The sequence below is a fragment of the Lepidochelys kempii genome, chromosome 2 (assembly GCF_965140285.1).
Source record: "Lepidochelys kempii isolate rLepKem1 chromosome 2, rLepKem1.hap1, whole genome shotgun sequence".
Classification (NCBI taxonomy): Eukaryota; Metazoa; Chordata; order Testudines; family Cheloniidae; genus Lepidochelys; species Lepidochelys kempii.
Genome location: NC_136381.1, coordinates 193,944,472 through 193,965,634, shown reverse-complemented (window position 1 = coordinate 193,965,634; position 21,163 = coordinate 193,944,472). Strand labels below are relative to the sequence as shown.

The following is a 21,163-nucleotide window of genomic DNA, read 5'->3' as shown; positions in this document are numbered from 1 at the left end:
TCGCCACTGCTACAATAATCAATACCTCCACAACAAACCCTTCAAGATGCCTGGGTCCTATATGTGCTTATCACACCATGTGGTGCACCTTATCGAGTGCTTTAAATGCCCCAACAACAACTGTGTGGATGAAACAAGAGAATCACTATGCTCTCAAATGAACGTGTCCTTTTCACAAACAGAAGTTTGGTCAAATAAAAGATACTACCTCACCCACCATGATGTCTCTAATATTCTGGGATCAACACAGCTACAACAAAACTGCAAACAAAGAAAAGTGTGTTTTATTTTAAAGTAGGAACCAGGCCCTAAGTTCTTAAGTATCAGCAAGAGGAAGGGGAGCTGTCGAGAGAAAGAGCTGAGGACTCTGCAATGACAAGCTTTTTCTTTGTGGGTAGATGCTAAATCAAGTGATATGTCTCCAACTGCGAGCAGGCAGAAGTGTAACCCAAGCACAAACTGTCACAGAATGTATAGAGAATGGATATTGTATGACTAGCATATTTCTACTTGCCTAATGTATGCAGAACTTCAGTTTAGGCCATGGCAAATGACAACATTTGCCCCAATTTATCTGCTTTGCACAGGACATGGAGCTGGTGATGGAGGATGTTTAGTGTTGATGCTCCATTGGAACTTTAGCACTTCAAAATGTAGCAGAAAAGGTAAGGGGCACAGCTATGAAGGAATGCTTGAACTCACGTACCAAGCATGCTAGGCAGGACAACAATCTAACTACACGTTATAATGCAATGTATTCCACAAGTTATTTTTTGTTAAATACGGGAATCATGATATGAGTAGAGAAAGGAGTTACAAAGGAAAGAGGAGGTCCTATATTGCCTGCACTGTTGACTCCTAAAAACTGCCATGAAAAAGGAGGGACATATACTGAATATCATTAGTCTATCTTTTTCCCTTGTAATTTTTAAATTTCAAAGAGGACGGCTGGGTGGGACACAAGAAAATAAAGGACAGCTTTCTTCTCCTTTGCCAATATGGTCTCTGTCTCCAAAAGATGTGTTATGTATAGATAGTAGGTTTCCAAAGTTTTCACTCTACCTCGTATTGCAAGTACAAAGGGGTGCAGAGCTTATCCATCAACTTTGCTATGCTTTCTAATGCATCACAAACATCCAAAGATGCTTTCACCCAAAGCAGGACCATCTCTATATCTTACTTACTGAGATTCTTAAAGTCTCTTCCCCAGGAGAAATGGTCAGAAGTGGTGGAGGGGAAAAAAAAAAAATCACAATCTTTACTGCACATTTAGAATTGAAACCCACCGACACAGGACCTGGTATTTCCTGATACAGATTATTGACCAGAGGCTAGTAGATGTGGCATACCAAATCCTATCTTTTGGGAGAAGACAGACAGGGGAGGGGAAGGGAGAGGGAGAGGCTGGTGCACAGAATGATCAGACCTACCAATTCTGGTTTTGGCAGTGACAATTTCACCTAATACATTCATTGGAAAAATAGTTATTGGTTTATGGGGTCTCAAGGAATTTCTTCTAGTAGTGTTCAGTTGATTAATTCTTTCTCGTATACCTCTCCTGGATTGTTAACTATTGATACTTCTAAAAGATGTGACAAGAACAGCTTTTCTGCATTACTGATTATGCTAAGTCAGCGGAATCAGCAGATCCAAATTCAATACTGAGAGCTAGAGCACAAAAAATAACTACAGCTCACTTATGACACTGAGTGCAGTACTAAAAAATGCACTAGACTCCACGTCATATATGAACGCAGGTATGGCTATTACAGCAAGCACCAGAAGGTGGAAAACATTCACCTGGTCCATGCAAAAGATCACGCTCTGCTTGAACTCCAGTGTTTGGCATAAGAGGAAACCTGAAATCTTATACATGCACTAGGACAATGGTCCCCAAAGTGGGAGACGCAGCAGGGCCCGGGCCCCACCCAGCCTTGCTCTGCCCCAATCCCAGGTCCCTTCCCAGCCCCTGTCCCCAGCTCCCACCTCTGCTCCTGGCCTGGAGTGGCGCGGACACATTACATTTCTGGTAAGGGGAGACACTAAAGCAAAAGTTTGGGCACCACTGCACCAGGATATTCAAGGCGTAGGAGTGGTAAAATATTCTGTCATTTACCGAGGACTCTAGCTATGCCTGAATAAAAATTCTAACTAGAAAGGGGGAATCTCACATCTTGGGGATCTACATTTAGGGGCTGAAGCCTACATGCATCAACCTGACTTCAACATATGGGGAGTACCGAACGATTCAAAATTGTCAAAGAGCTGCCGTGAACATTCCAGAATAAACATCTCAAAATGAGTCATGATTCCTAAGTGGCATGTGCTATTTACATAGATATTTTTTCCTTGACACCCGGTATGTTGATTTGGGGATTGCAATTTTAGTAGGAGATCAGCAAAAGACTGGTGCCGTATTCTTGAGCATAACAGCTAGTGACAATATCCTTGAACAACTATTCAGACAAATAATGGTTTACTTATCACCGCCCCAACCCAAAAATCTGTGACAACTTTGCCTAATACAAATGTGTGGAGAGTCTCAGGCTCAAAACATTTCAAAGGAACAAATTCAGTCAACTTTGATAAAGACTGAAAGAGGCAAAGAGATTAAAGATGTAAAGAAGCTATTTAACTGGTGCTAACAGAAGAATGAACAAGTAAAGGAAACTGCTGGTAACATAGCAGGGAATTTTAGCATTGGAAGCTCTGTTAAAAATAGTATCAATAAAAACTTCCTGGCACCTGAGGAACCAGATTATAGATAATTTGTTGGTAGTATACATATCTATGAATGCTACCAAATTACTTAATATTTTACTTACTCTTTACATTCTTTGGACACATGCGATGGCACTGTGTATTTGCAGTCCATGATCATAGTCAGTGTTTCACTGTCATTTGCTTCTTGGAATGGTGGTTGTCCACATACCAACATGAATAGGATAACACCCAGGCTCCATATATCTGTAAATTATAATACATGTTTTAAACTTATTGCCAGAGAGACAGAAAAAATACTGCCAATGTAAAGTGTTTGCTAAATTTCCATTAAGGTTTCTAACTAATTTAAGTATCATCATCAGATTGTCTTTATAGGCATTAACTGTGGAATTTACAATTCCTTTGTAATGAAGTACAAAATACAGTAGGTTCTACATTTTACTGACAGCTTTAAGATTTTGGATGGAAGGACCAAAATTTATGATTTAAAGCCATGCAGAAAAATATGGGAGTGTATTACAATCTTAAATACATATCTATTTCCTGACACCTCCATTTTTGCTGCATTTAATACTGAATTTCAATAAAAGTTGACCTTTTTCCATTGTTAAAGCTTTACGATTGCTCATGATTACAATTAATTGTGAATAAAACATCTGAATTTGTTAACAGAATCCTCTCTCATTTTGTGGCAAATATTTATTCAAAGTCAGACTATTTTGCTCATTCAAAACTAGAGAATGTATAGACTACCTTATAACTGGGTACATATTACTGAAAAGGTAAGGTTTATGGCTACTGTATCTGCCCCTTCTGGAGGACAAGAATAAACAATTCTCAGTATTTACATGTTACTGGATGAAGCACTGGAACAACCTTCATTTTTAAGATTTTGGGGATACCGATGAATTAGATTTTTTATTTTACTGGTAAATCCCAAATTACATTTCTCTATTCATTTTATTATAAATATTTTAATCTAGTTCACTGCTTGTAATTGGTATTATCTTCAGTTAGGTTTAAATTTTTCTAAATTATTTAGGAACAAGCATTTAATGCAGTTAACACATGGATTTCTTCCAATTACATCTTGTAGAAAAACAAAGCATTAATTTTCTTATTTCCTGATAAGGTGACGTACACCAAAAGATTAAAAGTAATCATAGTAGTACATCTGAGCAGTATGTCGCTTTTTTCTACAACATGCAAATACTTCAATCTATTCAGTCAATTTTAAAAAGTTAACTCTCAGAAGGAAGCACTACTAAAGAACTTCACAAGACAAAATGATAGTCAGCAAAGATCTGAAGTGTTGCAGATAACAGGAGATATGTATAGTACTGGCTAACGGATTATATATAGGAGTGAAGGCAATGCTATAAGATATTTTTTATTAAAAAAAGCTCCATTTTCTGTGGCTTAAATCAGGGTACGACAATACTGCAAACAAACCAAAAAAAACCCACACAGCAGCAGTGAATCTCAGAGCCCAGATCAACTGACGTGGGCTTGTGCTACAGGGCTAAACAAGCAGTGTAGACGTTCCCAGTCAGGGTGGAGCCTAGGCTCGAAGACCCTCCGCCTCACTGGATTTCAGAGCCCAGGCTCCTGCCCAAGCAAGAACATCTATACTACTATTTCTTGCCCCATAGCATGACCCCAAGTCAGTCGACCCAGGCTCTGAAACTCCCTGCCATGGAGGGTCATGGGAAGAGCGAGGGTTGCAATACAGATGTCCGAGTAGTTAACATACTCAAAGAGACAACTACATTTCACTTAATCGTGTGTAAATCATATGCATTTATTCATTTTTAGAACAATCACTCATGTTACTAGTTATAAACTATTTATTCTTTATATAGTTTAGCTGAAAAATAAATAGGAGCAATTCAACCTAATTTTCTTTAGAATTCTAATTTATGATCATATTAACCCAGAGAATCATTTGATTTCTGCTAATGATGGCTTGTGAGCTCTATGCTGCAGGCACTGAGCACTGTGGCCTCACTACAGCAATACATGTAAATTCAGTGGGACTATTCACACATTTAAAATGTGCTTCAATAATTTGCCAGAGTGGTACCAGAATGGTTCCAGACAGAGTACTTTTCAGGATCAACTCCTACAACATTAACTTCTCTAAAAGTTCTACAGGATGGGAGGTAATTTGTAGTGAATGCTTTCCTAGTGTAAGTCTAAACAAGTGATTTTCTTTCACTGTAAAGTTGAGTTGCAAGAAATTTGAAGAGGATGTCATGGAATATTCTTCCCCCCCAAATATAGACTGTAAGAGTCCATTCTCTTCATGCATAGAGTATGTTCCGTTCATGTGTTTCATTAACAGACAACTGCATCGTTTTCTTGAGAGTTCAGTGTACTATTGAAATATGTTTTAATTAACCTACTTTGCCTTAAAATCTTGTTTAAACACACTATCTACAATTTTTCTGTATTTCTATATTCTAATTGGCCTTTTAAGAGAGCTAAGCAAATAGTACATCTTCCTTCTCCCCACCCATCCCTTCCCACACACAATAAAATAGTTTGTCTGCTTTAAATTGCAAATGTTTAACTTTAAATTAGAAGATTTCACATCTTATCCATAACAGGACAGATAAGTATTACAAATTTACGTTTGGAATAATAAAATAATATTCATTAACTAGATTTAAAATACCACACATTTCTTTTGAGGAAATATATCTTTGAAGTGTTTTTACCCACAAATATTGCAAGATATTTACATGCCAGATGCGCTAAAGATTCGTATGTCCCTTGATGCTTCAACCACCATTCCAGAGGACATGCGTCCATGCTGATGATGGGTTCTGCTTGTTAATGATCCAAAGCAATGCAGACTGACGCATGTTTATATTCATCATCTCAGTCAGATGCCACCAGCAGAAGGTTGATTTTCTTTTTTGGTGGTTCGGGTTCCGTAGTTTCCGCATCTGACTGTTGCTCTTTTAAGATTTCTGAAAGCATGCTCCACACCTCATCCCTTTCAGATTTTGGAAGGCACTTCAGATTCTTAAATCTTGGGTCAAGTGCTGTAGCTATCTTTAGAAATTTCACATTGGTATCTTCTTTGCATTTTGTCAAATTTGCAGCAAAAGTGTTCTTAAAATGAACAACATGTGCTGAGTCATCATCAGAGGCTGATACAATGTGAAATATATGCAGGTATGCAGAATGCAGGTAAAACAGAGCAGGAGACATACAATTCTCCCCCAAGGAGTTCAGTCACAAATTTAATTAATGCACTATATTTTTAATGATCATCATCAGCATGGAAGCATGTCCTCTGGAACAATGGCCAAAGCATGAAGAGGCATATGAATCTTTAGCGCATCTGGCATATAAATATCTTGTAACCCCAGCTACAACAGTGCCATGCGAATACCTGTTCTCACTTTCAGGTGACATTGTAATTAAGAAGTGGACAGCATTAAACTCCCATAATGTAACAAACTTGTTTGTCTTAGCAATTGGCTGATCAAGAAGTAGAACTGAGTGGACTTGTAGGCTCTAAAGTTTTACATTGATTTGTTTTTGACTGCTGTTATGTAACAAAAAACCCTACATTTGTAAGTTGCACTTTCATGATAAAGAGATTGCACTACAGTACTTTTATGAGGTGAATTGAAAAAAAAATCTTTTGTTTCTCATTTTTACAGTGCAAATATTTGCAATAAAAAATCATATAGATTGAGCATTGTACACTTTGTATTCTGTGTTGTAATTGAAATGAATATATTTGAAAATGTACAAAAAATCCAAAATATTGAATAAATTTCCATTGGTATTCTACTGTTTAACAGTGCGATTAATCACGACTAATTTTTTTAATTGCAATTAATTTGTTTGAGTTAATCACATGAGTTAACTGCGATTAATCAACAGCCCTAATAAAAGCTGTTAGTAATTAAGTTGGAAAAGGTTGGTTTTTAATACCATCACATGAAAAAAACAAGACAAATTCTTGATCATAGTCAAACTTCAATGAAGTACTGAACTGCCTACGTAATATTTTAGAATTACATACTTTTATGTTACTAAAGAAGCCATCACTTTCACATATGTACAAAACAAAGAACAGGTTTAACAAAGATCCAAAAACAGGGCTTGAAGACTTTCTGCATTGCCTAGATACTTTAACACCTTCTCTGAACATGGTAGCTGCAATAATTCTGTGCTGTCAAAGTTCAGAACTATAAACTATTCCAAACTTAATTAACAGTGTTGTATTTTGAAATAGTCCAGGCAAATGTGATATTATTTCCTCATAACAATCTGTACTTTTTTACTCTGGAGTTTTGTAACACATTGTGTTCTAATACAACCGGGAAATCACTGCGGGTAGAAACAAAGGCGCAGTTTTCACTCCCACCCCTTCTCTATAGAAACTGTGGTTGAAGAGACAGAACTTTAAGCTCCTTGCTCTTCACATCAGAAGCTACAGGCAAAATGACTTAGCCGGGAGTCTCAGGGACACAAATTACTCGCTTGAATGGAACTTTAAGAGTTTTCTGAGAACTAGCAACAGTATCTAAGTGGAAATAATATATCTGAAAGGAAGCCTAAGCCTAACTCCTAAAAGGAAACAGACAATTAGAGAAGTTATGAGACCACTGGAAGACTTGGCACACTCCCCTCCTTTAATGGTACAGAGAACTGAATCCTGAACTCAGTTTACTGACAAGCAAGGCCTTTTGTCTAAAGCCTTTTGCAGAGAAAGCAATGCATCTAGTGAGGGAGCAGACCTTTACAGAATTATGGCATTAGAAGAATGCCTAAAATTCTTACTGGTCTACTGCAAGGACAAGAGGAGTTGGAAGAATTGATTTGTTACAAAAAAAATTAAAAATGCCTGAAGGGCATCCTTCCCACCCCAAGAGCCATGAGGTTGAAAGCCAGGACATTATTAGAAATCTCTCTTTAGTAGGGTAATTGTCAGTCACTGAATGAATTGTGGGCTGCATGGAGGGATGCAGCAAGAAACTGCACATCCGGCAAAATGGACTTCAATGCTTCCCTCTTAAGGTGGGCTAAATCTCTCCTAAGCACTCAGCTAGTGACCATGCCACAGAGAGAATGAAAAGAAGTAGCAAGCTGACCAACAAACAAATCCAGAAGACCTTTTCAGTGCCCAATCTGTTTTCTTTTCCAGGAGCCTTAGAGAGTGGCATATTTTTCAAGAAAAAGATACCAATTAGTAGTTGGGTTACCTTACTTATCTCCAAAAGAGAAGGACTGTTGCATAGAGTATACTTTGAGTGCTTTTAGTTTAGGGTTAAAATAACCATTGAGACTTCCACTACTCTTGCTAGACCATTCAACAGCAATAGACCTTACTGAACTTCTTCCTCTCTTGCCTCCAATTTAGTATATAGGGCTTCATCAGGAGTGGGGTTTTTTGGCAAAGGGAAATGGTGTGAGAGCACATCAAAAAATAAAAGTTAGGCAATATGAGTCTATAAAGTTTGAAGACTCCATTCAAATCAGGCTAAAACCATGTGTTACAGAAAACAGTTAAACAGATCAAATGTTGTATTTACTGCTCATACCAAACACTTTGTAGGAGACGATTAGCAGAATGCAAAAGGAAGTGGTAAAAAACTGAAGAAAAACAGGAAATGTTTAACAACTCTTCAGAGTAATTTCAGAGACAAAGACATTTTAAAATAGATAATGGAAGAGCCTGCATAGAATTGAGTTGATTTCAAACTATCACAACTAGTCAAAGAGCAATGAATGACCCCAACATCAAACAAGATCCTCTGGTTAAAACTGTATCTTTTCACCCACCCAGTCTAGAAAGATGTCTACACTTTTTTCTATATTATAAGAAATGTTGGACAAATTAGCACTTCTCGGCTGTTTTCAGCTAAGATCAAGTGTAGTTAATAGAGTAAAACTCAGTGCTGGTCTCTCAACGTTTAGAGATTTTAAGATCTGCTTGGTTTTTGTTTTCTTTTTCTTTCCTGTTTTTAACCATCTATAGCTTGAAAGAGGACACACCATTAAACACCTTTCCCAAAAAGAGTTGAAACAGATTTTTTCTTACTAGAACTCACAACCCAAAATATTTATAACAACACAGCTTGCCAGGATATCAAATTAGTCTTTTCTATGCCACGGACAAAATGCACTGCTACACATTTTTGGAATCTTCTTACACATGTCTACCATTCCATACAGCATATTAGTTTACCAAACAATCTTTATATATTTGTTTCTATCATCCTCAAGAGTGACAGTTCCTTATTGTACTGTTATCTGCCCTTATCTCCAGAATCCCAAAGTTCCTCAGCATCTAACTTGGGTTACCATCCTCCCACTCTCCATTACCTGACCACATCCGGGACCACAGGACCATTATGGGATTGGCATTTGTCTCGTGGTCAGGACAAGGGCTCTTGGCCTGGTGCCTACTGGCCATCAATGCCTTATCCATGCCAGTGGCCTCCACGAAATCCATGGGACACTCCTTGTCATGGAGGTCCCTCTCTTTGTCTCGCTCAAAGGTGTGACTACTGGCCAGGTGTGTGGTGGTGAACATTCATCTGCCACAAGCCAAGGCACCGGCAGACCACCTCTCTGCGGAGCCTCCAGAGCCATCCTACCATGGTCTATAAGCCCTAAAACAGGATGCCCTTCATCTCTGAACAATTCCATGCTACCTGGTTCATCCTTCCCTTTGGTAATGGAGATTTTAAACAGTACCAAGACCTTTTGCAGCGTGTAGCTGCTTCCCTCAGTACCAAGGCAGTTCTTGCAGGAGAATACCCATTTACTTCCCTCCAGCCCCAGATTCCCTAGTTGCAGTGAACGACAGAGCCCGATAGGGCAGGTTTAAGTCCACCCCTAAGGATAGGGTTTCTAAATGAACAGACCTGATGGGCAGGAAGATTTACACCTCCTCTTCCTTACAGATGTGAATTGCTAATGAGCAAGCCTTGCTGTCCAAATATGGTTTTGTTAACTGGACAGCTACATCAAAGTTCACAGACCAGCTGCCGAGGCCTCATGAGAGGCATGTGTCACCAAGGGTTGCTTGGTGGCTAAGATGTCCTTGCAGTCTCTGCTAGACATCACAGACGTCTCAGCCAGGGTGATAGCCTCTGCAGTTACCATGGGAGAGCTTCCTTACTGTGGAATTCAGGCACTGCCCCAATGTCCAGCAAGCCATTGAGGACTTGCCCTTTGACAGCCAACCACTGTTCTCAGACAAAACTGATGAGATGCCATACGCCTGCAAGGATTCCAGGGCTATCCTACAGTTCTGCGAGAGGGATGTACACACCAGTGGTGCAACTACAGCATTCAACAGCAATAGCAGCATCCGCAGCACGTTTCCCAGGCTTTCCCTCTTCCCGCACAAACGGGACTACCCCAGAAAGGGGAACAGATCTCACAGGAGGAAGCAGGTGGGCTCAGGGTTTGGCCAATCCACATGCCCTCCCTCCAGCACCTCCCAAAGTACCCATTTTGAATCCTTAGTCCAGAGCACTGTTCCAGTCGTCGCTCCTCCCTTCTCATCTCACTTTCACAATGCTGGGTCCTAAGTGTCATCAAATCAGATTATGCCATGCAGTTCCTTTCCACACATCCTCCCCAACCTTCCTCCCTGTCTGTCTTCAGGGATTTCTCTCACAAAATACCGCTCCTCAAGCAGGTCCATTCTACTGGCTTTGGGAGCAGTAGAGGAGGTTCCGCCAGAACCCCAGGGTTACGGCTTCTACACCCAGTACTTCCCTGCAGTGAAGCCAAAGGGAGGGGTAAGACCCATCCTCAACTTTTGCCACCTGAATAACTATATCAGGTACATGAGGTTCTGAATGGTCGCTCTCGACTTTTCTCCCTGCATTGTTTCAGAATGACTGGCTTGCTGCTCTGGACCTTCAGGACACATACTTCCATGTGTCGATTTTGCTGAGCCACAGACAATTCCTTTGATTACTTGGAGAGAGAGCCACTTTCAATACACAGTGTTTCCATTCAGCCTCTCTTCTGCTCCCCAGGTTTTTACCAAATGCATAGTCATTGTTAGGGAGTATTTCAGGAACAAGGGAATTCACATCTTCCCATATCTGGATGATTGATTATTGGAGAGGCAGATCCAGAGAGGAAGTTCTTGCTCATGTCAGCGTCACACTGTGCTTGCTCAACCATCTGAGTCTCATCCGAAACACAAGGAAGTCAAACTTGTCTCCTACTCAGAAAATAGAGTTCACTGTTAAATTCCAAGACATTGAAAGCATTTCTGCCAACTGTTTTCAGACAATTTGCCACTTTTGCCTCAGTCTGCAGTCTCAGCCTTCCATGATTGTTCAGATACATCTGAGACTCCTGAGCCACGTGTTTGCTTGCACGCAGGTGATCTAATTTTGCAAGGTTGTACCTTTGCTCCATTCAAATGTGACTCAGGATGGTTTACTGTCCTACTCTTCACCCTCTAAGACAGATTGGTTTGCCTTCCTCCACTGGTTCTGGACTCCTTGCAGTGTCTGCCAAGACATTCACTTTATCCAGAGCTTGCCAACCAGGTCGGTTTTTACCAGCACCTCCCTAATGGGTTGAGAGGGGCACCTCGGATCACTGGAAGTACTGGGGCTGTGGTCGGAGCAGGAGGCCTCACTCCATATTGACGTGCTAGAGTTTCAGGCCATTAAAAATGAATGTCATACTTTTCAGGACTGTATCAGAGACTCAGTGGTTCACATACTTACTGGCAATACCACAGCAATGCTGTGAACAAGCAAGAGGAAGCACACTCCATGTTTCTCTGCCTAGATGTGATCAGGCCATGGCAGTTTTGCATCGAGGAGAACGTTACTCCAATAGCTGTTCATTTGCCTGGGGTTCAGAATCATCTTGTGACCATCTCAGCAGGTATTTTTCTCTGAGTCACACATGGTCCCTGAAGACAAGTGTGAGTGATCTTCATAGCTTGGGTCATCCCAATAATTGACCTGTTTGATACAAGGTAATCTGTTCTGCTCTCAAGGGGCCCTCGGTCCACACTCCCTGTCCGACACTTTCCACCTCAGTTGACAGTCAGCTCTCCTGTACACATTTCCTGCAATCCAGATCATCCCTCAGGTTATCCTCAAGCTCAGGGCGGATCAGGCCAAGCTCATTCTCACTGCCCTGGCATGGCCAAGACAGTGCTGGTTTTCCAACCTTCTTGGACTGTCTGTTAAGACTCCCATACTGCTTTGTCCCCACCCCAACTTACTCAGAACCAAGGCCACACCTTGCATCTTGTGCTCAGCTCCCTGCATCTCAGAGCATGGCTGCTGCATGGCTGAATGAGGAGAAAGAGTTGTGTTTGGCAGCTGTCCAACAAGTCCTCCTTCAATAGAAAACCTTCCACCAAGATGGCCTATTTAGTGAAATGAAAGTGATTTTTGGTGTGGTCATTAGCCTGCAGAATCCAACCAACACTGATCTCTATCCAGGACATTTTGGAGTTTATGTTGCCCCTTCAGTCACTGGGGCCTGCAGTTAGTTCACTGAAAGTACATCTAGCAGTGATACTGGCATTTCATTCCCCCATTCAGGGAATATCAATCTTCTCCGATGCCATGGTAGCAAGATTCTTAAAAGAGCTCCTTCATCTACATCTTCCAGCCCAAGATCCACAAGATCTCCACAGCTACTGCCATGCCTATCAGGCATCTCCTCTCTTCACCTTGCAGCAGGTGTCTGTCTCCCAATACTTACCCATCTATCAGCTCCTCCAGTACCATCTCTGGCACCAATGCCTAGATCCCTCCTTTTGGACTCTGGCGATAACACCTCTGACTCCAAAATCCTGGTGTGGGGCTTTTCCTCAGCTTACTACCTGACACCTCAGGAGGTGTACCCTGATGAGGACTCAATGGAGTCTAAAAGATACCCCAGACTCTCAGTAACCCACAAGAGGGGAGACTCCAGTTCCTCCAACACAAACAGGTCCTTTTGTAACAGGAACCTTGAGAATGCCACAGGCCTGTGGTAATGGAAATGGCAAATAAGATGCCATTGAGGATGGTGCCAAAGTGATTGTCAAGGTGGTGTCTCTACACTCCAGGTGATATGATTCTCACAGTGACACCAGAGAGGAAGACAGTACCAGTGCCTTGGGCTTCCTTGAGTCTTTACATGTAGAGGGATCTCAATGCCTAGATGGCACCAGAGAAGATGACTCTCACCAGTGCTTATTAGCAGGCTTATCCTGAATTGTCTATTTAGACAATACCTAAGCCCCAGTGCCAGTGTCTGTTGAAGCCTCGGAGGTACCCATTCCAGGGCATAAGGTTCAGTTCTTAGCAGTGATCTCCCTCTTTTCCTGGAGGTTCTACAAGCGTTCTCAAACTTCATTCCACCATGACCCCCTTCTGACAATGAAAATTACTACACGACCCCAGGAGGGGAAGACCAAAACTGAGCCCACCACCGGGGGGGGGGGGAGGGGGAGAGGAAGGAGGGAGAAAGGGAGGAAGGAAGTCAAAGCCAAAGCCTGAGCCCCTCATCGCCCTGGGCAGGGGAACAAAGCAGTAGCCCAAGAGCTTCAGCCCCAGACAAAGAGTCTGTAACCTGAGCCCTGCCATGCCTGGCTGAAGCCTTTGGGTTTTCAGCTTCAGCCCTGGACTCCAGCAAATCTAAGCTAGCCCTGGTGACCCCATTAAAATGGGGTCAGGACCCACTCTGGGGTCCTGACCCACAGTTTGAGAACCGCTGTTCTACGAGGAGAAGGATGCTTTTGTTTCCTAGAGCGCTTCATCTCTGAAGCGGTCACTGAAGTACTGGGGGGACATGACTTGGACACTGCAGGCTTTAGAGCGCATTCCTTAAGGAGAAGCTTTACTCCTACCACCTATTCCTTGGGATATCTGCTCTTAAACCCAGTGCAAGCTTTGCGCTTCAACAGGATGTGGGAGTCTCTGAACACCGGAGACAGCTAGAGTGCTCGGCACTCTAGGGGAAAAAGTCTACTGCAGGTCTGGCAGGCTTTGAATCCTGGGGCTTTTGGCACACCCCACAGTAAGACCAGTTGAAAGGCCAAAGAATTAGTCACATACCAGGAAATCGATGGGGGAGAACCACCCCCCAAAACCCAGAGATTTCTGCAAACAAGGGCAGGGGGAATAAATACTCAAAAAATAAAAGAATAAACTAAAAAAAAAAAAAAAAAAAAAAGAAGAACTGGTAATGGCTACTAAGAAGCAGCAGACACTTTGCTTCATCTTGAGCTGCAGGCAGTTGAGAAGGAACTGAAGTAGCGGTGAGTCCACTCTTCCCTATATGCTCTCGCTCTGAGGGCACAATTCACCTACGATTCCCAACCCTCAGTTTAAGAACTTGTGATGTAATGTACTTAATAAAATTCTGCATTTAAAATATGAAAATTTAAAAATCTGCTATATACAAAAATAGTTAACATCTTAGTGACGAGCCAAAAGAAGGCTATACGATGAATAAATTTTTCATTTCAAAGTTAAAGCATCCATTTCTGAGGAGGGCAAATTAGCAAGAGATGAGGAGTTTGGTGGGGGGGGGGGGGGAGTACAGGGAGCAAATTGTGAAATTTAGGGTGCACCTTTTGATAATTACAGCACTAACACAGGGGCTACAAGACTGGAAATATACACTGATTTCAGAAAGGTAGACTGAAGCCATATCTATATTAATTCCTGTGAGGTGTACACACAGTCATCAAGATTTTCTAGTGAAAACCACAGTGCAGATTTCAGGGTCAGATTTGACCTTTAGAACCATGGACCACTGACCTACATATTCACTGCTGTAATTACTAACATAAATTAGAAGTGGTATTAATTACTAACCAATTAACAAAACCTGAAACACTTCACATACTTTTAATGATCTTTTAAAAGGTTGATCGGGAAAGGATTGTCCAAGAAAGATTCTCAGAACCTTAACAACCAGGGCAGTGTACGTTCAACTTCCTTACATAACACGAAGTCACTGCCATGGAAACCAAGCTACGTCACTGGCTGCCTCAGATCAAGTGAGCACCAGAGAGAAGCTGAGCACATCTGTTGTATTTAAGTGCTCAGAATGCATAAAGGGTATCCATTTTCATATTGCTTAAGAACAGAACTCTAGGATCTGATTAAAGTTAACTTAAACATTTATTCCATTCTGAGGGCATGATGTAGTCCTCACTATGACTCTCAGAAAGTGACAATTTATGATTTACAAAGGCTGTCTGTAGCTTCTATATCAAGAGCTTATCTGCTAGAATTTCTGCCACATTTCAAAAGTTATAGACCATCACACAATATTGGTACATTTGTGATTGCAGGTCTCCGAAAATGGGCATACGTTAGACAAAGCAGTCACATTATTCCCATTCAACCACATGAAATGAGTGAATCTGGAGTCTGTTTATTAAAGCAATTTATTCCAGACTCTTGTTGGAACAGGCAATGCTCTTTCAACACCTTAGATGTACAGCTGATCTAATCTTTCAGTTGGGTAAAACAAAGGCCAATGTATACTACTCAGTAACACTTGGAGTAGCGGTCAGAGTCTATAAAGTTCTCACCTATTACAGTACACATTCAAATTAATTTTAAGCAAGCAAATTACGTACCAGTTTTATTAATAACTATTCTTTATTAAAAACAAAAACAAAAAATTCATTTTACTTAATTAAACTCATGTGAGAAAAGGCAGACCAGAACTTGAGTTTACAAAAGTGATGTAAGATACCAAGGGTTGAATTTGGCACAGAGATCATAGAAATCCCATATTACAGAACTCTTTCCACAGACAAGAATCACGGCTATGTTTCTGCTCCTTCACAGAGCAGCAGTACTCAAGAGCAAAGTGAAACTACTCCTGCTGATAATATCCCACTTTAATTGAATGGTCTCATTAGAATTGGTAAGGCAACTCCCATCTTTTCATGTACTATGTATATATATCTTCCTACTGTATTTTCCACTCCATGCATCTGATGAAGTGGGTCTTAGCCCATGAAAGCTTATGTCCAAATAAATTTGTTAGTCTCTAAGGTGCCACAAGTACTCCTCGTTGTTTTTGCTGAATACCGTCAGTCAGTTTCACATACTGCTACTAGTAGACAACCAATCTGCAACACCAGCAATGGCACAAGTACTATTTTCCCCACTGTTCTTTTCTTTGAATGTGGACAAGAGACTATATTTTCCCCTTCAATCCACCTCCCCCCTTTCTCTTACAGTAGGCCTGCAGCAATGGAGGGCTGCTTTTATGTCAGTATTATTCCTGCATAGTGCTTTCCCAGTAAACTGGCTGGGACTGACTGCATCACTTCACCACTGTTATAACAGTGATGGCACAAGCATAGATGCAATCTTGAGGAAGCAGAGACCCAGAAAGGTAGAAGGAGGGGTTAAGACACACAGAAGAGATAGGAGAGTGGAAAGAACAAAAAAAGGTGTGAGGACATGAATGCACACTATTGAGACAATAGGAAGTAGAACTGTATAGCTAGTCCAATGATCGTTCAAATTAACTAAATTTCAATCCCTTCCTTCCAGGTTGAGAGGAATAAGAAACACTGTACAGAAAGCACTTTCTACCTTCAAGGCAGAGGGGAAAAGGCTAGAGGAAGAGAAGATCTGACATGAATCGCTCCAACAAGGATCTCTGGCTAACTGAAGGAGGACTATTGACTGAAAAAATGAAGAAGGCAGGCAATAGAAACAAGACAGCCTAACATTTTGAAAGGAAGTGGGAAGGGAAATAGAGGCTTCAGCAATAAAATGTAATTCCTCAACATTCTGGTCAAGTACATTGCATATCTATGTGTTGTATATTATACTTCCATTATATTACTTTACATACTTTGTTACTGCACTTAGAAATAGTGTAAAAAACGGGAACAAATATATTCACATTTTCTGGCCATTCCTATGGTGTTTAAGATTCTGAGACTGCAGTACGTTTATCACTTGAGGTATATGACCTTATTGGAAGTGGTATGCTGTAATAGGTGGTATGTCCCCTTTAACAGATAATGGGACTTGGGGCCAGCCAACCCCTGTTCCATTATATGGCCCCTTTAAAGAACAAGGTATTCAAGGGAACAGCAGACTAGCTGAGGAAGGTACCTCCTTAAGATAAAATCCAGCTGTTAGATGACTTCCAGGAAGATTAAAAAGGGACAGGGCAGACAGCCTGGAGGGCAGCATTGCAGGGAAGCATTAAGCCATGAGAGACACACCATGGTATGGAAATCAGAAGAGAGACTGGTGTGCTGGGAAAGGCTGCCTGAATCACAACCCAACCCCAAGAAGGAAAGATGTAGGGCCCCAGAAATCAAGAGGACAAAATGCGAGAGTCCAAGGACCAAGAGAGGATCCATGGAACAGGGCTGGAATCTGGATACTAATGAGCTGGGGAAGGCTTGATTCAAAGCACAGCTCCAGGAAAGAGCCATGTTGAATACCTTAACCAACAGAAAGGAATTGTGAGACCAAGACAGAAGGAGATGTGGGAAAGACTTTCCAGACAGGCCAGAGACTGCAGGGTGACTGCACACAGCTCCATGGTTCAGACGGAGCAGGAAGAGAACTGGGAACAAAGCTGAATTGGAATGGAAACTGTTCAATACCCAGGTAAAACTCCTCAATTCCAGACAAGGCTCTCCCACCTTTCTAACCCTCCCTCCACCCCGGACACAATCCCTGACCCTACCCTCTGTCTAACCTGGTTAGAGCCGGGCAGGAAACTCTTTTCCTGTCTTATTAAACTTCTCATAATTTCATTCCCAATGTGCATCAGGATGCAACTGAGACCTTTTGAAGTTTTTCACAACAAAAGAGCAACAGAACGAGAGATCCACCCACCCCATAATTGCCAGTAGTTTGGTTGTCAGGGCACTCATCTGAATAAGGCAGATCAAAGCCTTGAATTTGGATCTGCCCACATTCCAGGTGAGTGCCCTACTCATCAGGCTTTTCTGGCATGTCTCTCTCTACTTTGACCAAAAATTTCATCCTTCACCTGAAAAGAAACTTTCCCGATGAAAGTTTCATCAAAGCCAGTAGGTTTCTGCAAAATATTAGTTTAGGTAAGTCAGAATTTTCAAACAAAAATGTGTTTTATCAAAAGATCCCTGATCAGCTTTAAACCTCATGTCCTCTAGCCCTTGTACGTGGACTCCCCCAACCAAACCCACATCTAATTTCTTCCAAGTACATTTCCATAAGTCAAATTCAAATGCTTCTTTTACTATGAGTCTGTAAATATATAACAGCATTAAGGCATAAAATAAATGTACACAAAGAAATTTGAATGTGGTACTTCAAACGTCAGTTTTTTTTAATAAGGTGGTACATGAACCACTAAAGTTTGGGAATTGCTATTCTAAGCTATTTAGACCTTATAGTTTCAGCTGAAAGTTTTTATTCCTTATATAAATCTAAATCAGTTACTATACCAGGCCTGGGCCAATAAAAATAACCAGGAAGTTAGTGCTAGAAAGATCAGCCAGAATTGGACACAGGGGTTGGCAACAATGTTCCCTCTAATTTTTCCCATCCATGTGCAGAATGAATTTCATTATGTGCACCAATATGGAGGTGATGTGTGTTGGGTGTGAGGCCAAGGGGTTCAGAGTGTGGGAGGGGGCTCAGAGCTGGGGGCAGAGGATTGGAGCACAGGGTGTGAGGGCTCCGGCTGGGGGTGCAGGCTCTGGGGTGGGGCCGGGGGAGAGGAGCCTCTCCCCACCACAGCAGCTCCAGGGCTGGGGGAGTTAAGTGTATGGCCCTTTGTAACATACTGTACGGCCGCGCAGGCGCGCGCATCTTAGCACAGCTGTTGAAAACTTATAAGCATCTGTGGGGGCATGGCTGACCATATTTATAAGCCCTAGTCTACACCAGGAGTTGAGGTCGAATTTAGCAGCATTAAATCGATTTTACCCTGCTCCCGTCCACATGACGAAGCCCTTTTTTCCGACTTAAATGGCTCTTAAAATCGATTTCCTTACTCCACCCCCGACAAGGGGATTAGCACTGAAATCGGCCTTACGTGGTCGAATTTGGGGTACTGTAGACACAATTAGATGGTATTAGCCTCTGGGAGCTATCCCAGAGTGCTCCATTGTGACCGCTCTGGACAGCACTCTTAACTCAGATGCACTGGCCAGGTAGACAGGAAAAGAACTGCGAACTTTTGAATTTCATTTCCTGTTTGGCCAGCGTGGCAAGCTGCAGAGCTCATCAGCAGAGGTGACCATAATGGAGTCCCAGAAGCGCAAAAGAGCTCCAGCATAGACTGAACGGGAGGTACGGGATCTGATAGCTGTATGGGGTGAGGAATCTGTGCTATCAGAACTCCGTTCCAGTTTTTGAAATGCCAAAACATTTGTCAAAATCTCCCAAGGCATGAAGGACAAAGGCCATAACAGGGACCTGAAGCAGTGTCGCATGAAACTTAAGGAGCTGAGGCAAGCCTACCCGAAAACCAGAGGAGGCAAACGGCCGCTCCTGGTCAGAGCCCCAAACATGCCGCTTCTATGATGAGCTGCATGCCATTTTAGGGGGTTCAGCCACCATTACCCCAACCGTGTGGTTTGACTCCTTCAATGGAGAGGGAGGCAACACGGAAGCAGGTTTGGGGAACGAGGAAGATGATGATGAGGAGGAGGTTATCGGTAGCTCATAACAAGCAAGCGGAGAAACCGGTTTTCCCAACAGCCAGGAACTGTTTCTCACCCAGGACCTGGAGCCAGTACCCCCCGAACTCACCCAAGGCTGTTTCCCGGACCTACCAGGCAGAGAATGGACCCTCTGGTGAGTGTACCTTCTTAAATAGTATACATGGTTTAAAAGCAAGCATGTTTAATGATTAATTTGCCTTGGCATTCGCAGCAAGGACAGCTACTGGAAAAGTCTATTAACGTGTCTGAGGATGGAGTGGAAATCCTCCAGGGTCATCTCCATAAAGCTCTCCTGGATGTATTCCCAAAGCCTTTGCAAAAGGTTTCTGGGGAGGGCAGCCTTATTCCGTCCACCATGGTAGGACACTTTACCACGCCAGGCCAGTAGCACATAGTCGGCAATCACTGCAGAACAAAGCATTGCAGCGTATGTTTGCTGGCATTCAAACAACATCCATTCTTTAACCAGCGGCCAGGCAATTTGCCTCAACCTCCCACCCGCCATAAACGTCTCCCCCTTACTCTCACAGAGAATGTGGAGTGCACAGCAAGCAGTAATAACAGTGGAATATTGGTTTCGCTGAGATCTAACTGAGTCAGTAAACTGCGCCAGCGCGCTTTTAAATGTCCAAATGCACATTCTACCACCATTCTGCACTTGCTCAGCCTGTAGTTGAACAGCTCCTGACTACTGTCCAGGCTGCCTGTGTATGGCTTCATGAGCCATGGCATTAAGGGGTAGGCTGGATCCCCAAGGATAACTATAGGCATTTCAACATCCCCAACGGTTATTTTCTGGTCTGGAAATAAAGTCCCTTCCTGCAGCTTTTGAAACAGACCAGAGTTCCTGAAGTTGAGCGCGTCATGTACCTTTCCCGGCCATCCCACGTTGATGGTGGTGAAACGTCCCTTGTGATCCACCAGTGCTTGCAGCACTATTGAAAAGTACCCCTTGCGGTTTATGTACTCGCCAGCTTGGTGCTCCGGTGCCAAGATAGGGATATGGGTTCCGTCTATGGCCCCACCACAGTTAGGGAATCCCATTGCAGCAAAGCCATCCACTATGACCTGCACATTTCCCAGGGTCACTACCCTTGATATCAGCAGATCTTTGATTGCGTTGGCTACTTGCATCACAGCAGCCCCCACAGTAGATTTGCCCACTCCAAATTGATTCCCGACTGACTGGTAGCTGTCTGGCACTGCAAGCTTCCACAGGGCTATTGCCACTCGCTTCTCAACTGTGAGGGCTGCTCATCTTGGTATTCTTGCGTCTCAGGGCAGGGGAAAGCAAGTCACAAAGTTCCATGAAAGTGCCCTTACTCATGCGAAAGTTTCGCAGCCACTGGGAAACGTCCCAGACCTGCAACACTATGCGGTCCCACCAGTCTGTGCTTGTTTCCTGGGCCCAGAATCAGCGTTCCACAGCATGAACCTGCCCCATTAGCACCACGTTGCCAGGGCCCGTTCTTTGAGAGAAGTCTGTGTCCATGTCCTCATCACTCTCGTCACCGCGCTGACGTCGCCTACTCGCCCGGTTTCGCTTTGCCAGGTTCTGGTGCTGCATACACTGCTGGATAATGCATGTGGTGTTTAATGTGCTCCTAATTGCCAAAGTGATCTGAGAGGGCTCCATGTTTACAGAAAAAAAAGCGCGGACTGTTTGTCTGCCGTTGCTCTGACGGAGGGAGGGGCAACTGACAACATGGCTTACAGGGTGGGCTTACAGGGAATTAAAATCAACAAAGGGGGTGGCTTTACAGCAAGGAGAAA

At 42.6% G+C, this 21,163-nt stretch overlaps 1 protein-coding gene across 3 annotated transcripts in view; it reads right to left on the bottom strand.

The window, feature by feature from the left end:
- Positions 1 to 21,163, bottom strand: part of SNRK (SNF related kinase) — a 75,817-nt gene that overhangs the window by 21,427 nt on the left and 33,227 nt on the right. For all 3 annotated transcript variants that reach the window (XM_073333322.2, XM_073333324.2, XM_073333323.2), the window contains one exon: positions 2,826 to 2,967. In XM_073333322.2, coding sequence (XP_073189423.1) covers positions 2,826 to 2,967 — 142 coding nt within the window. The remainder of the gene's footprint in view (positions 1 to 2,825; positions 2,968 to 21,163) is intronic.